General features: G+C 39.4%; 1 protein-coding gene across 1 annotated transcript in view; it reads right to left on the bottom strand.

Moving 5' to 3' along the window:
• The window catches only part of asz1 (ankyrin repeat, SAM and basic leucine zipper domain containing 1), a 36,923-nt gene that overhangs the window by 1,598 nt on the left and 18,262 nt on the right, over positions 1-17,063 (bottom strand). The window contains exons 5-12 of the mRNA XM_004556308.4: positions 16,356-16,467; positions 16,053-16,187; positions 15,686-15,804; positions 11,981-12,053; positions 11,393-11,449; positions 7,527-7,639; positions 3,132-3,237; positions 2,761-2,874 (exon numbers count right to left, since the gene is read on the bottom strand). Of these exons, the coding sequence (XP_004556365.3) occupies positions 2,761-2,874; positions 3,132-3,237; positions 7,527-7,639; positions 11,393-11,449; positions 11,981-12,053; positions 15,686-15,804; positions 16,053-16,187; positions 16,356-16,467 (829 nt within the window). The remainder of the gene's footprint in view (positions 1-2,760; positions 2,875-3,131; positions 3,238-7,526; positions 7,640-11,392; positions 11,450-11,980; positions 12,054-15,685; positions 15,805-16,052; positions 16,188-16,355; positions 16,468-17,063) is intronic.

The following is a 17,063-nucleotide window of genomic DNA, read 5'->3' on the forward strand; positions in this document are numbered from 1 at the left end:
CCGGATTATAGCAGTTGCACTAGTCAGACCAGTGGAAGGCTTGAATGGGTGGGAAACAGCTGCTCAGTCACTGTTGGGTGGGAATCAAATTGAGACCAGCTCGATGTGTGAGTGAGAGCATGTCTGGTCCCATCTCACCACCACAGCATGACTCAGACCTGAGTCACCAAAACTTCCTGTGCCAAATCCTCAGGGATTCATCAGTTAAAGTCAAGTCACAGAGGAATTATGCTGCCTCTGATTTTTCAAGCTACAGGGTGACACTGTCACACTAAATCCCAGTCATGTGAGAAGGTTGGAGGATACAAAGGGCTTAAATTCTGTTTAATACCAGAAATTATGACTTAGGAACCTGTGGTTTGACCAAGAAGGAAGTGCTTCTGGTAAGTGACGGAGGATGGTATTCTAACAGGAGGTATATGCCGTTTTTTCCACTCATTTACATCATAATTACTTTTCTTTAAACAGAGGAGCACAGTCTGTTTGTGGTAATGTTACAACACTAAAGTTTATGTTATGGTAATTTTAATTTTTGTACTTTTTAAAAAATACAGTTTGATAAATGATTTTAAACTATCACGATTAACACGATTTTCAGAAAAAATGACCTCTGAATGCTGTCCAAGTTCTGCTAGAGGTGGGAATTAAAGATCTCATGGACCAGGGCCTTTACCAGACACGCCCAATGCACACTCACTGTCCAACATCCTCTTCTGCCACCTGACCTCCTCTCTTCTCCTGAGTTTCCAGAACGTACAGCTACAGATCTGATGATAAATTTTCAAAACTGACCGTCGACCTGCGGTCGAGTGTCCTGTTGCTATGTGCACTTTTGAATATATTTATGTTTTAAATGGTGTTTGCACACAAGTCCAATAACAAAAACCGCTTGGGTTCAGATCAGGCACTGTTCTCCCAAGTCACGTTCCTCCAAGTCACACTTGGATGAGTCCAGCCCCTTTCCAGGAGACTGGTTACAGATCCCAACTGTGCACTAAGCTTAGCCCATCTGTAGCCAGTATTTCTCAATCTCACAAACTAGCTCAGGCTTTTATGTCCCCTCTCTGATGGCAAGGCCCCTACAGTACTTCTGTAACCCCTATGGTACCAACCCCTAGGCTTCTTCCTGTGAGTGGTGTGCTCACATTCGCCAGCCCATGTCTCCTCTTTGGCTGCATCCACCAGGGCCCACGGGCTAAGGCTCAGCCAACAGGGTGAGTGGCCCAAGGAATCTTATGCAGTGTCTTTGTGATCATGTATTTTACATGTGGCATAAAGTCTAGTGTAGTATGTTCTGGTGTAACATTTGATACATATAAAAACAAACAAACAAAAAACAAATTTCAAATTACTTTTGTTGTATTTCAAAAAGCCCAACTCATCAGTTTCTCTGCTATGATCAAACTTTCCATCACTATGAGATTTGGCACACAGAAATATTTTTTTAAAATGTAGCTTCATACCTCTTTTCAGTTCAGTAGTTTCCTAAAGGTTCCACGCACATGTTTCCATATCTCTGTTGCTATGTGTTTTAAACAGCAAGATACACAGGCCTCTCTTTTCTCACCATAAAAGCATACACCTCCCTCCACCTTCAGCATCAACGTTATATTTCTGCTACCAAATACAGTGTAGCTGTGCCTGTCTAGTTTAGCATGTACACTGAATCATGTCGCCCTGAAGACCACAACTAAATTACAGGGTCCCAAATATAATAAGACTCTAAACTGATATGCAGGCAATGTGCAAATGGCTGGAGTTTGACATGAGTGTACTTAACTTCACAGGCCTCAAGGTCTGAATTGCAACACAATGCTTCTAGGTGAAAAATAAATTGTCGAGAAATGAAGCCTTCCTCCTGCCACTGTAAAACTTGCTAAAGCTTTTAAGTGGGGTATACTGGCACCTTTTAGTAAGCCAGTTCTGCACCTACTACTATCCCACCTCCTTTTCTTACAACATGCCCACACCTCTACAGTGTGCTCTTTTCTCCCTTTTTAAACTCCCTCACCCCGCCAACCCGAATCCTTTCCTTGCTTCCCTCTGCCCCCACCCTTGCCTTCCCTCCACCTCATCGTCTGCATGCTGACAGGTCGATGTCACAGCAGCTCTGACTTATGGGCTGTGAGGATTCTGCTCTGTCAGGAACAACTCTCTCCTCTTGGAATACAAATGCAAACACGCACACACATGCACATAGAGTCAGGTGCACATATGTAAACACTCCTGCACATACCTGTTCGAGCTCGCCAGAATACATATAACACAACATGTAACTATGGCTTTTCCAAACTGCTTTTAATCCTCAGTAGTGCAAAGAGTAACAGTGAGCACTGTATGAAAGCAATTTAAATTGACTTGGATGTGCTTTCAATTTAATCACATATATATCAGTATTAGTGTCAGGTCTGACAGATTTTACTCTTATTCATACTTTTATCTTGTTACCAGTGCATTGACACATTTTGTATTTACTGTTACAATCAACAACAAATGTCATTTTATTGTACTTACATAGCACCAAACCACAACAACAGCCACTTTGTATTGTAATATATTGTAGTACTCCACAATAATACAACCATATAATACAACAATTTATTTCTCCAATGTTGTTATAGCTGTGTGGAGGCCAAAATTACCACTGCCTCAAAAACAAATATACTGTGTATAGATTTTTTAATTTTTATCATTTCAGTGATTTATAAGATAAATAATGTCAAAATGTACATGCATGTGTGTGCGTGTGTGTGCGTCAACCTGGCAAAGCAGATTGCGGAGGCAGGTGACTTCCTTTTGGAGATCTTTTGTCTGGACCACTAGCTGGTTGCAGATGGTCTGAGCCTCCTTCTTTGGGTCCAGGGAGAAAACCAACTTCTCAGAGGCAGAGAGAGATGGTGATGATTTTTATGTCACAAATGTAGTGGGATGAAAGACGAGATAAAAGGAAGTCATGTGCAAAAAATAGTGAATTGAAAACTTTTAGCTGGCAAACACATTTTCCATTAGATCTGTTATACATTTTATTTATGAAATTTTTAATAGACACAGAATTTGGCCAGTCATAGTTGTTTATCTCGTGGTTGGTAAAATCCTAATAACTGGACAGGTAAAGAGGGTATGAGCTGCACCTGAGCGGGTTGGCGAGGGAATCGATTTAAGACGTCTTGAATGGTCTCTGTCAGGTAGCAGCACTGCTGACTGATACTTATGAGGAAGTTTTGCAGCTCCTCACTCCTGCAAACATGTGGAACTTATGAGAAAGGCCTGATAAAATGATCACAAAATTTTTAATTAAAAAAAAACAATCTTTTCATACATAGGGTACATATCTTTCATGTTATTCTGTTTAACCACCTAAGACCCAAACTCTTTCATGGCATGCATTTTTAATTTCTCTTTGCTATTTGGGCTGATCCCCACTTGTGGGTATAGGTTAATTAGATAATCCAAATTGCCACTAGGTGTGAATGTGCGAGTGAATGTGAGTGTGAATGGTTGTCTGTCCCTGTGTGATGGCCCTGCGACAGACTGGCGACCTGTCCAGGGTGTACCCCGCCCCTCGCCCTATGACAGCTGGGATAGGCTCCAGCGCCCCCCGCGACCCTGAAAAGGATAAGCGGAAGCGAATGGATGGATGGATATTTGGGCCGATTGGGACCTGATGAACGTAAAGCCAAAGAATTACCTAATTTTTTTTAACCTGATTTTTGTTTCTGAGATTAATTATCTGTTTACCATCATTTTAAAAGTCAATTCTTTATATCATCAAAGTCAATTATTTTTAAGGTTATATTAAGATGCTAACGAATGAATAATAAATTCACATATGAGGACATTTGTTTTAAATTTCGACAGTACAGTGGCAGTATAATGTCCTCATAAGTGGATATCAGGCCTTGAGAGAAAAATTTCGTATTTTGGTCTAGACAACCCAAAATGTCCATCTATGTGGACACCATGTCCTAGGAGGTTAATGCATTTGAAGTGTATGGCAAATATTATTAGTCATAAAATATTATACCACTTATCAAGACATTTATCAAAAAAGTTGGTCTTAGATTTGACTGTAAACAAACCTTCCTTTAAAAAAACAAAACAAACAAACAACAACAACAAAAACAAGGTCCTATACAAACCAGCTGGTTGGTTAATAACCTGAAAACCAATCCTACTTAATCTTTAGATAGATGAATAACTCTCTCTGACATTTAAAAATAAGGTCAAGTGGTTTACTTGTCTAAAAACTAAAGCTGAAAGGAAGGTCCACATGAAAAAAGCAAGGCAGAATTAGCTGAAGATGCTCAGCTATGATAGTGCAGACTAATGGGTAGTTTGGATGAAGCTTTGCATTAACGAGCTCCAGGCATTTTCTTGGCGATAACCTTAACATGCTACAGCAAACCGAGCAGGTGGCCAAGCCTTGTTCGCACCTCCTCCTCGCACTAACCCAATGCTGTCATCCCTCTCTGAAAACATGCACCTTAAATGACTAGTTATTTAGATTAATCAAACGCCGTCCCTCTCTATTCCCATCCTCTGGACCTGTGGAATATGGATAGCTCTTATCTTAATGGTACATTTCCCTCGTTGAGGGGACTGGGCAGCCAGCCACTCCGGCCCTCCTCACACTCTGTCACAGGGGCGAGTAAACACTGTCAGTCAGCCTGTGCTGCACCCTCTCCTCCCTTCTTCCTCCTGTTAGTTTATCTAGGGGGAAGAGAGTGATGATGGGCCTGGGTGGGCAGGTCGTTGAAGGCATAACAGACATTATGTTTGAGTGCTGACAGAGGATGCATGAGAGCCACTGAAAATTATTTATCTGGGGATTTTTGGGAGGGCTGAGAAACCATTAAGCTTCCCTGTCTTTTTCAAACCAAACCCAGCAAATGCCTTGCTCAGTGGTAGCTGCTGGGAGTGGAGTGATACGTTGTTTGGCCAGTGAAACCATTTTTAGAATTTCATACACCACTACAATATCATAACCAAAGCGCAGACTCAGCTTTGATTCAAGCAGTTGAACAAAAACACAGCCTTACCACTGAGACATGGACCAAATTGCTTTCTCTCACACTAAAAACATATTCAGACACATTTAGACCTGCAATTATTATTTTTATATAGTTTTATGTTTATTGTTTAACTTCCAGTAGAACAGCAATGCAATCCTTCCTTACAAGGCTTTTACTTTGCCATAGGTAATGTTTACCATCATTTTAAAAGTCAATTCTTATATATCATCAAAGTCAATTATTTTTAAAGTTATATTAAGATGAATAATGAAACATAAGCTAGGTTTACAACTTCCGGACAGTACAATAATCCTGAAAAACACATCTGGTGCTTTACTTTACTTGCTTACATTTGAACAGTCTGGGTTTTACAATGTTTTGTTTGGAGGTGGAGGTGGCTTATGTAGTGCAAGCCACCTGGCCCAGCAGGTCTTCAATCACCCATTGTCATGCCAAAACATTGGGGTACTTTTAAATATATTTGTCTCCGAAATAAACTACAACCCATAAAACATATTATTAAACTTTTCAAGGATTATGATTTGATTTTTGGAACTGAAACATGTCCCCACAGGTCAATAAATAATGAAAGAAAATGTTAATCATAGTTGAGCATTATTAAGCAAAGGACACCAATCTGTGACAAATTCAAAAACTGCAAACGAAAACGATTGTATGACTGAGCTTCTTATCCCTTGACTTGCAAACAAAACCCAAAGATACTTTAAGTCTACCACTTGGAGTAGCAACTCCTTCCAAACCTTTTGTAGGCACTCAACCCTTTTATGGCTTAACAGCTACACCACATATTCAGGATAAAAGACATAAAGACCTCTTTCCCCCCATTTCAGACTTGTTACAACTACTTAGCTAGATTCTGCTAAAAACAGAATCTGTACATGTGAACAAAAACTCTCGAGACCCACAAATGTGATAAATGCATCCACTTGGCAATAAAACATCTGTAAGATTGTAACCTATGGTGTATAGGAACAAATACTGACGTAAACTAATAGTCCTTTCCAAGCATTTTACCACTGCTGCCAACTATGTATCCAACTTTTTTTCAGTGTTTAGATCCTGAAGGAGCTTTTACAGAGTTCTAGCCCTGATAAAGATTTTCATCCCAGTTATTAACCGACTGCCTGGGGTGTCTCTCATCCTGCAGGTGAGAAAGGCAAAGAAAACGAGTCCTGTTCAGCAGAGGATTCATTAAGTGATGGGGTGCGGTTTGATGACTGTCTGGCCTCTGACGCTCTGTTCATTGCAACCACCCATCACCTTCACCTTACAAATCATTACAGCTCCGCTTAAACCATTAAGTCCCAGCTTGGGCACGGCTATGGAGATAAGGGGGAGGGAGATAGAGCCAGGACAGTGAGATGCTTATAGGGTTGATGGACGACTTCCAGTGGAGGAGGACAAATGGAGCATCACAAAAAGATGGAAGTGGGCTGAATGTGGGGGAGGGTTTAAGGTGTGGGGCTGACAAGTGTTTAAAATTTTGCTACTACTGTCAACTTTGTTTCTGTCTTCATGCAGAGTGTTTGTGAATGTTTTTTTTACTTGCTCCTCATCAAATATTCTTGGCAGACTGAGGTTTTCAAATTCTTTCAGGATTGACAAGTTTTCTGACACCAAATTCTACAATGATTTTTATGCACTGAAGAAAGCCCTGATTCTATTAATTTTCATTCTAATTTGAAGACCTCCTTCCTGAAAAATATTCACAAGAAAACCTCTAACAAATTGAGTTCAGTTCCATTTAAATCAATTTCATTTATATAGTATCTATTCCCAGCACCAGTCACATAAAGATACTTTTATTTAATGTAAACACCTTAAAATATTTGAAACAAAACTCTGTGAGCAAGCACTTGATGACAGTGGGAAGGAAAAACTCCCTTTTAACAGGAACCTTGGACAGAACCTGGTTCAACGAGGGGCAGCAACTGCAACTGGTTGTGGGGGGAGGGGAGAACAAAGAGAGACAGGACAAAAGGTCTCTCTTTGCCATAAAAGGAGGCAAAAACAGAGGAGTGATGTATAAACACACAGAAAATAGTGAAGAAGTGAAAAAGAAAAGCTCAATGCATCACAGAATAAAACCGCCGGCACCGTCAGCCTACTGCATTGTAGCTAAGGAATGGTTCAGGGTCACCAGATCAAGCCCTAACTACAAGCTTTGAGAAATAGAAAACTATTAGGCATCATTTTAAAAGTACAGAGTGTGTCTGTCTCTCAAATCCAAACTGGAAGCTGGTTCCACAGGGGCCAGAAAACTGAAGGCTCTCATTTTTAGTTCACACTTTGACGACTCAGTCAAAACATTTGCTGGTTCTGGTGTTAAATACACTGTTGAGAACAATACAGTAATAAAATACTAACTATTTTTGTTTTTAAAGAGCAAAAAGTAAATAAATTTATAAATAAAATAAAAAACAAAAAACAACATGTTGGCACCAAGGAAGGCTTCAGGGTAAACTTAACATATGTTAAGATCTGTAACCTTACCCACTGTCTGCAGGTCCCAGTTGCCTGATTGTTTCCAGGTCCACTTTGTCCAGGTGCATCTGTTGCACAGCAGTCAGCACCTTCTTCAGGTCCTCTGGGTCTGTGACACCAATCTGGAAAACAGACTGACAGTCTGACTGACAGTGATTACACTGGTTTTGTCTTAGCGCAGCATTTGATGTTGTAGATCGGGGTGGGGAGCTCCAGACCTCAATGGCCAGTGTCCTGCAGGTTTTAGATGTGTCCTTGATCCAACGCAGCTGATTCAAATGGCTAAATTACCTCCTCAACATGTCCTGAAGTTGTCCAGAGGCTCGGTAACGAACTAATCATGTGATTCAGGTGTATAACCCGCAGGACACCGGCCCTTGAGACCTGGAGTTCCCCACCCCTGCTGTAGATCATAATACACTAGTAAATACACAGGAAATCTGATGAGTCACAGGAACAATTCTTACACCCTCACTACATACAACCTCAAAACCTCAAAAGAAGAATGCAACATATCACACATGCTTGACTTCCTTGTATAACATACAAATGCACATCATGAAGCAGACCACATACAAACTGAAGAGGAAATGGCATTCCACTCATTTAGAAGATCTTCATATAGTCTGAAAAAATAGGTTGTTACTCTATTACAAAAAATGCCATCTGTAAAGCTAGGAGACCTTACTATTTATCACTGATTAAATAAAACAGGAACAACCCCAGGTTTCATTTCCACATTGAAGCCAGGCTGACAGAGAGCCTGACCTCTGTTAAACCAAGTATTCACTTAATTAGCAATGACTTTATGAATTTCTTCACCAAAAATGTAATGCAAATGCAGTTTCTAGAGATGGACCGATCCGATATTACGTATCGGTATCGGTCTGATACTGACCTAAATTACTGGCTCGGATATCGGAGAAAAATAAAAAATGTAATCCGATCCATTAAATATCACGAAAGCACCTCACAAAACTTGCAACACGCCGTAACTCGCCTCAGAACGCTAGCACGTCGGAGCAGTATGCATCACGTGATAGAGCAGCTGTGGCATGGGGACCTGTCGGTGGTCTGGATAGCATGTGGAGCTTCGCTAGCAACCTGGCATTTCATCTCCGACAAAGTTATCCCCGAGAGAAGTAAAGCAAGTGTGTAAGTCCATCTCTGAATGTTTGTAAAGCATTCCTGCATTAAGCTTAACAAATGACTGCCTCTTCTTGCTGCTACTTCAATCATGAAACTGCTTAATGATCAGCTGATCGGCTTTTCTGTCACGACTCAGTCTCTCTTCTTTGTTTTTGGCCCACTTTGCACCAGAAAGAGGAAACCAGCAGCTGAACAACAGCAGCACGTTTAAGCTTGATAAGCTGTTGTTAGAATTTATTTAATATTACTTTCTACACCAGGATCCTTTTCTACGCAGCTGATGGCTGTAACTGTGCAGGGGCGGATCTAGCAAAGTTTAGCCAGGGGGGCTGATAGGGCATGAACAGGGAAAAGGGGGCACAAAGACATACTTTTCTTTCTTATTCTCATTTAAAATGCCTGGCTGTTATTAAATAATTATCTGAATCTTACACCCAAAGTTTTAATCTGATGTAAAACGTATAGAAGTCCATATATAGTAACTGTTAACTCATTCACTGCCATTGACGTCTATAGACGTCAATTGAAAAACTTACGTTGACTGCCACGTCAATTACGTTTTTCAATGGGAGGGGCTAGAATACAACCTCGGGCAGCTTGTCAGTGAATATCAGACTTGCATTCATGGTATGTAATGACAAAATCGACCTGCAGGTGGCAGTAGTGCGATTTAGATAGTGCGATCAGAGTAGCAGTGTGGAGGAAGTGTTATAATGATTACCACACAAAAGTGAATTATTCATTGTGAATAAATGTTTCACTATGTACATTTTATTTTTTCATATATTTGTAAATAAATTGTTTTGATAAAACATAACCTTTCTCAGTGTTATTTCTGTTTTATAGAAGTGAAAAACTATTTTATATGTTAGAGGTGTCACAAAGCAAGAAATATTAGCACTTTTCTGCTTGAAATGTATTTTTCACAAAAAGCTCGTTTTCTCCCTTTTTTTGGTCAAAACAGGCATTTTTGGTGGAACCCACCTCTCTTCTACAGCTGATTACTAAAGAATGGAAAATGGTAGAAACAAGCTTTTTTTTTTGGATGAAAGAAGAGAGTCTGTTCTTCATTTTGGTAGGTTCAGCGTTTATATGATCATAACACACAGTTTTCTGTGGCTCTTCAAAAATGAGTAAAAATGCTCAAAAACCCTGGCAGTGGGGAGTTACCTGATTTGAAAATGGCTGGCAGTGAATGAGTTAAGTCTAATATACCCTAGTAAGCTATAGTACTTTTTCCTTTGGGAAGGTACCATCTGTGCAGTCTGCAATTTTGTTGAAGAAAGATGTTGAATCTATTTAATATTTCTTGAAAAATAATTGATTTCTGTGCATTTTTTTTTCACACTGCATCAAATTAAGGTTGATTACGTCGATTAAGCATCATGAGGTGGAGCGTGAGGGGTGGTTCCCTATTTTTTATTTATTTATTTTTGTTGTTGCTGGGAGTTGGAACCCTATTAGTTAGGTTGCTTAATATTTATGCTAAGTACTCTTTAAAATACCAGAATAGGGAGGATGGTGTAGGTTTAAGTTTATTAGATTGATCAGTATTGCTGAACTATGAAATTTTTTTTTTTGCATACAGGTATAACAGAATAGCTTTAGTGTAGTTGTTGTTTTAAACTTGAGTATGAACTTATACAAAATGCAGCAAGATATTTAAAAAAACAGTTTTGTTGATTAAAAACACTATATCGGATTCATATCGGTATCGGCAGATATCCAAATTTATGATATCGGTATCGGTATCGGACATAAAAAAGTGGTATCGTGCCATCTCTAGCAGTTTCTTCCTCTAAATCATCAATGTGCCTTATAGACCCCATTCATACAATATAGTATAGTATACCATATTTTCCGCACTATTAGGCGCACTTAAAATCCTTAAATTTTTCTCAAAAATCGACAGTGCGCCGTATTGTCCGAAAAATACGGTAATTATACAGTATGAAGAACCTTGGACCCCTGTAGCTCAGGGGGTAGAACAGGTCTACTAATTAGAAATCTGGTGGATTGATCCCTTGCTGCCCCAGTCTGCATGCCAAATATCCCTGGGCAAGATATCAACCCCAAGTTGCTCTCCATATGTGTGTGAATGTTAGAAACCACTTGTATAGAAAAAGCAAAGAAAGTGCTTGTGTGAACGGGGCGAGTAGTTGTATAAAGCACTTTGAGTGTTCAGGTAAAGTAGAAAAGCTCTATATAAGAACCGTTCCATTTATACCACTAAAGTGAGATCTTCTCCAACCGAAGCTATTGTTTAAAAAGAAGTTTCAAAACGGTATTACTCAGAACTGCTTTTAAATAATGTAGCTACACCATAGAATTAATATTATATTTTCTATCATTTTCCCGTATTCTCTCTTTTAGTTTTATTTATTTATTTTTCTTTGTGATGTACTTTGAACACCCGGTGCTTGAGCGATGCTATATAAAGTAAACTTTTCTGAAGTTTAATCATGCTTCCATATAATTTGATCAGTTGATTGCCTCTAATTTACTGTGAATTATATACAGTGTATGCAAACATTTTGCATACATTCACCTTTTACACATTTTTGATTTCTCTCCCATACTGCAGAAGTAAGTGTAATACGTATCCGTTTAATCTCTTCTTAAAGGGTGACATCAGCAGCTACTCCTCTCTCTTTCTCGGTCATCATCAAATCTGGCAGCCAGAAAAGAGAGCTGACAGACACACAGATGTTACAGACATCCTCTACCTTCTTAAGGTCGTCCTCCTCCATGGTCAGCAGGTAACTCCAGGTGATATCATTTTCCTGTGCATGTGTGTATGTGGAAAGCCAAAAACAGAAAAGATCACTCAACATTTACCAAATCAAAACTTCACAACCTGAAGCAGATGTACCTGCATAACACTTTTCCATACAGTAACAGAAAGCCACCTGCAGCTGTCAACGCTGGTCCACATAAATCAGATAGGGCCTAAAAACAAAGCTCACCCCAAGTTTAATTCAGGCCAAGCTAATCCAGCACATTACATCTATTATTTAGTACCAAGTAAAATATGTAAACTACAAGACACATTCCTACAAGACACAAGCCTAGACGTATCTGTGTCAATAAGGCAGCTGTGCTCATTTCACTGTAGCTCACCTATTACATCAATAATATATCACACTGTGTCCAATAACACACCATATCTGCTCAATATCCTACAATTTTTGAGATAAGAGAAATCTTTCATATTTAAAAAAAAGTACTATGCATTCAAAATATACATTTTTGATCAGAGAAAAACACACCAACATACAGACATATCCTATTGCTGGGTGCACTAGAGTACTTACAGTCATAATGTCAGTGAGGTAGCCCAGGTTAAGGCCATGCAGGAGGAGCTCCAGGTCATCAAGCTTGCTTACACTGAACAGGGCAGAAATTCCACTGTGACTTACAGCTAACTGAGTTATTACACAATATTAACCCATGTGGCAAAGGGTGTGGACAACTAGTCAACTAAACACTTCTGCACCGTCCAGTTTACAACAAAAACAACTTTCTCAACCAAATATTCATAGCTTTTAATAGATTTTTAATAAACTTCACACTTTACTGTTGAATCTAAGATGCCATCCTCAATCTAATACCATAGAAAAAAAATGTCCTTAAACATATAAACTTCTTTATTAAAAACTAATTTTAAATCGCTGGCGTAATGTTAGCAGACAGTTTTTTTTTAATGTTAACATTGTACTCTGTTGACCGGACACAATGAAATGTCAAGATGGTGCCCAAGTTACCAGATATATTGTAAAGCTTATGTATAACGTTAGCTACTGCAAATATTTAGTCTATGAGAAAGAACTGATTTCACAACAGCAATGACCAGTTAGCTTAGTGAGGGACACTTTTTAATTACAAAAATAAAACACACTATATCTTTGGTATCAGATTTTTATAAAAGAATATTTTTTAGGTTGTATGTGGTATCACTGTGATTCTGGTGAATTTGGACTATATTTTGTGCTGTGTCTAAGTTTTCCTGTGCTTATAAGTGTACTTGTTTTTCTATAGCATTTATGCTGAAGTTCCAGAAGAACTCCCTGTCTACATGAGGGCTGCAACGACTCGATGGCATAAGATTATAAAAATTCATCGACGCTGTATTTTATTGTCAACGTGTCATATACTAAAACTACTTAAATGTGTTTTTGTAATTGCAATACACCACAGGAAGCTATCGGGGCAGTGTCACCTACACTGTCGAGACAGCACCCCTCAACCTCCCAGACTGGGGCATGAAGGATAAACTGCCCACAAGGGAATTTTTCTTTCTTTTTTTTTTTTTAAGTCAGTTAAAACAGATTAATTGGCATTGACCATCTGAGAAACAATAATAAATATACTGCCTGACCAAAAAAACCCAAAGGTCACATACTCTAATATTTCATTGGACCACCTTTAGCTTTGATTACGGCAAGCATTCTCTGTGGCATTGTTTCAATAAGCTTCTACAATGTCACAAGATTTATTTTCACCCAGTGTTGCATTAATTTGTCAACAAGATCTTGCATTGATGCTGCGCAAAGCTTCCTCCAGCGCATCCCAAAGATTCTCAATGGGGTTAAGGTCTGGACTCAGTGGTGGCCAATCCATGTGTGAAAATGATGTCTCATGCTCCCAGAACCACTCTTTCACAATTTGAGCCCAATGAATCCTGGCATTGTCATCTTGGAATATGCCTGTGCCATCAGGGAAGAAAAAACCCATTGGTGAAATAACCTGATTATTCAGTATAGTCAGGTTGCTGAACTGTTGCTGAACCTAGACCTGACCAACTCCAGCAACCCCAGATCATAGTACTGCCCCCACAGGCTTGTACACTAGGCACTCGGCATTATGGGTACATCACTTCATCTGCCTCTTTTCTTACCCTGATGCGCCCATCACTCTGGAACAGGGTAAATCTGGACCACATGACCACCTCCCATTGCTCCATAGCAAATTGAAGCCTTTTTTCCCAGTTTGCCTCACTGATTACTGGTTTCTACACAGCTGTTCAGTCCCAATCACTAGAGTTCCCTTCGCATTGTGTGTGTGGAAATGCTTTTACTTGCACTAGTAAACATAGCCCTGAATTCTACTGTTGTTTTTCTTCGATTTGACTTCATCACCGATCACAATCATTCAGGATTTTGTTCTGGCCACATTTCTTCCTTGAAGACGATGGGTCCCCACTATCCTTTCACTTTTTAATAATGCGCTGGACAGTTCTCTACCCAATTTTAGTAGTTTCTGCAATCTCCTTAAATGTTTTCTCTGCTTGAAGCATACCAATGATTCGACCCCTCTCAAACACACTAACATCTCTTCCACGACCACGAGATGTGTCTTTCGACATGGTTGTTTATGAAATGAGAAGAAACTCATTGCACCACTCGGGGATAAATAACTTGTTGCCAGCTGAAAGATAATCGCCCATGCAGTAATTGTCCAATAGGAGGCTTGTACCTATTTGCTTAGTTAAATCCAGGTGGTGACTTTTTTTTTGGCCAGGCAGTCAAAATATGTATCTAAACAAACTTTTAATTAGTAGCAGTCTTTTCTATTTCTGTTTTGTCCTGCATTAAACAAAGGTGTATAGATGAGTCTGTCCTGAAAAGAGGCTTATGCACCTCTCAAATTGCTGAAGTCATGGAAGAGAGCATCTTCACCATGGTTATCAGCAGCTGAGAACATCATTTCAAAGATAAGAGCAAGCCTCACTCCAGAGCACATCCACTGCAGTCGTGAATCCATGAACGATCATCTGTAAACTTTGGAAACGCGTTATTTTGGACTGGAAAAAAAGCTTTTTGATTTAATTTCTAGCTTTACTCAAACTTATGGAACTATCTGAACTATTTGCACATTTTTTTGTTTAAATACTACTAGCACTTTAAGTGATGATTCATTTTCAGAAGGTTTTTGAAAGGTAGTGAAATTTTTTAGATTTTTTGCTCCCATTTAACAGCATAAAAAAATTCATTACCAGAGAATCCCTACCAAGTACGGTACTTGTTGGGACAGGATGGGAGTCAAAACGTATTTGATTTTCTGACTACTCTACTGTTGATTAAAAGAAGAAGAAGAAAACAACAATGCTAAAAAGCTGAAACTCCTGAAGTGCTTTTGAGGATCGATCTGCATTTTTTACATTTTCATTCTTTCTAAATCAGCATTTGACGTGGAGGTCAAAGGGGTAAAGACATAATTTTCTACTCTCAGGATCAAAAGAGAGCAACAAGGAGTACGCACACATTAGAGTAACCACAGAGTACTCGCAGTTCCAGTCTGACCGCTGGCATGACGCGCTTCAGAAATTAGCTTCTCTTCTCATGATGTTCATAACATGTTTAATGTGTAACATGGGTTTTAACGTCTTTGTAGCCGACAAGAGAGAAAGGCAGCTAAAATGTTTACAGCCTCTAATTCACAGTGCCAGACGTGGTCTAAAATTACGTTTCTGGCTGATGATAATTGCCCAGCAGTGCCTGAATGGACTAAACATTCATGCAGAAGGTTTATTATTGTTTATGTCTGGTTCGACAATGGTTCAACAACACCTGCCACACAGACACTGGTTCACTAAGAATCCAACAGGGGCCATTAAGCTACAGTGACGACTGGAATAGAGTTTTGTAATGACAAGAGATAATTGGTGTAAAGAGGAGTTGTATGAACAGAGTCCATCGTCACTCAAGCACTGACAATCAAGTCTGAACACATATTGTTTTTACCTGTTGTAAACTCACAGCCCTGTACAACCACAAGTTTTCACGGACAGGAATTAAACAACAACAAAAAAAAAGGAGACAAACAAGTTAAAATAATACTACCATATTGATAAAACACTTTAGAAATCTGAAGCTTCTGTGATGATGGGTTCAGAATCGAGAAACCTTTTAAGAATGTCACCTATTGCTGCATAAAAAACAACAACCAACCAACCAAACAAACAAACAAAAGCCCTAAATGCATGCAAGTTTAGTTTAGGGCTTTCAGAGTTATCTTACCTCTCCTTGGGAGTTGGAAATTCAGAGTTAGTCTTGAAGAATTTAGATAGCGTGTCCTCCATGGATCCAAAGGCCTGGACATTAGAGATGTTTGAGGAAGAGGCCAAGATCCTCGAAATCTGTGAACAAACGCATATTCATGAACTCTGTAAGATTAAGCAGCTGATGGTAGAAAATGTTTTTGACAAGTGCATCACTGTAACTTTAAAATAACTCAAAAGTTGCATAAGCCCATCCAATGAGTCAAACTAGACCCTTTAGTGGGTAGATTCATGCCCCCAAACCAATTCAATTAATGCTTATAAGCATTTCTGACATGCTAAAAGCATATAGGTGGCATGTAAAAGCATCTAAGTACTTTAGGTACCTGTCTGTGTTTGAAGCTCTCAGCCAGATCAGCAGGGCTTTTGCCAGTCTTTGTCCTGATGGTTTTGTTTGCTCCCAGCTGGAGGAGTTTCAGCACTGCCTCCTCTCTTCCATACTGCACTGCCATAGTCAAAGCCTAACAAAAAAAATACATTAGTTACATACATAAGGTCAAAGTACAAATGTTATCATGATAAAAATTATGCATTATATATTACACTGTGCCCTCTGTTACAGGGTCTGCTACAGTTAAACTGAAGGCCCCCACATAAGAACTTTGACTTGACAAACATAAGTAACACACTGTGTATCCACTGCGTTCCTGGATGTTGATTTCAGCCCCATGGGACACCAGGATGTTGATGACTTTACTGTAGTTGTCCCTGGCTGCCAGCATGAGGCAGGTCATTTGGGACCTGAGAGGAGTAGCAGGCAAGAAAACAGAGAGAAGATAAGGACAAAGGAAAAGGACAATTTTAAGAAAATAATTTAGATGGAGCAGTAACCATTCTGGGGGTGGAGAGAATACATGGAAGCAGCAGAGAATGTGAAATGGACATTAGTCTGTTGAACGAGGACACAGCAAGTACAGTGACCAATGAAAATGGGTACACATATTAATAGTATATGGAAAAACCACCAGGGTGCAGTAGATACCATGTTATAGATAGTCCTTCAGGTTGGAGCCACAGTGACTGAGCAGCCACATTCCCCATTTCAACAAGTGTTTGATGAAGATTGGTGATTTTCTACTTTGATCTTTCTTATGTCTTTGTTAATAGACACATTTATATAGCATTTGTCTGTTTTTACTGAACACTTCTAGGCTTTCTACACTACAAGCCACATTCTCACACAGACACACACACCTACCAATAAAGTGATTTATTCTATACCTTTTATTCTCTACAACATGCCTACGTATGCATTCCTTATCTTCCCAAGAGATTGAGACCCAGAGATTGGACCTGCTGTTGATTAAGGTGACCTGCTCAAGCTCCTGAGTCACAGC

Source organism: Maylandia zebra, linkage group LG7, assembly GCF_041146795.1.
Source record: "Maylandia zebra isolate NMK-2024a linkage group LG7, Mzebra_GT3a, whole genome shotgun sequence".
Lineage (NCBI taxonomy): Eukaryota > Metazoa > Chordata > Actinopteri > Cichliformes > Cichlidae > Maylandia > Maylandia zebra.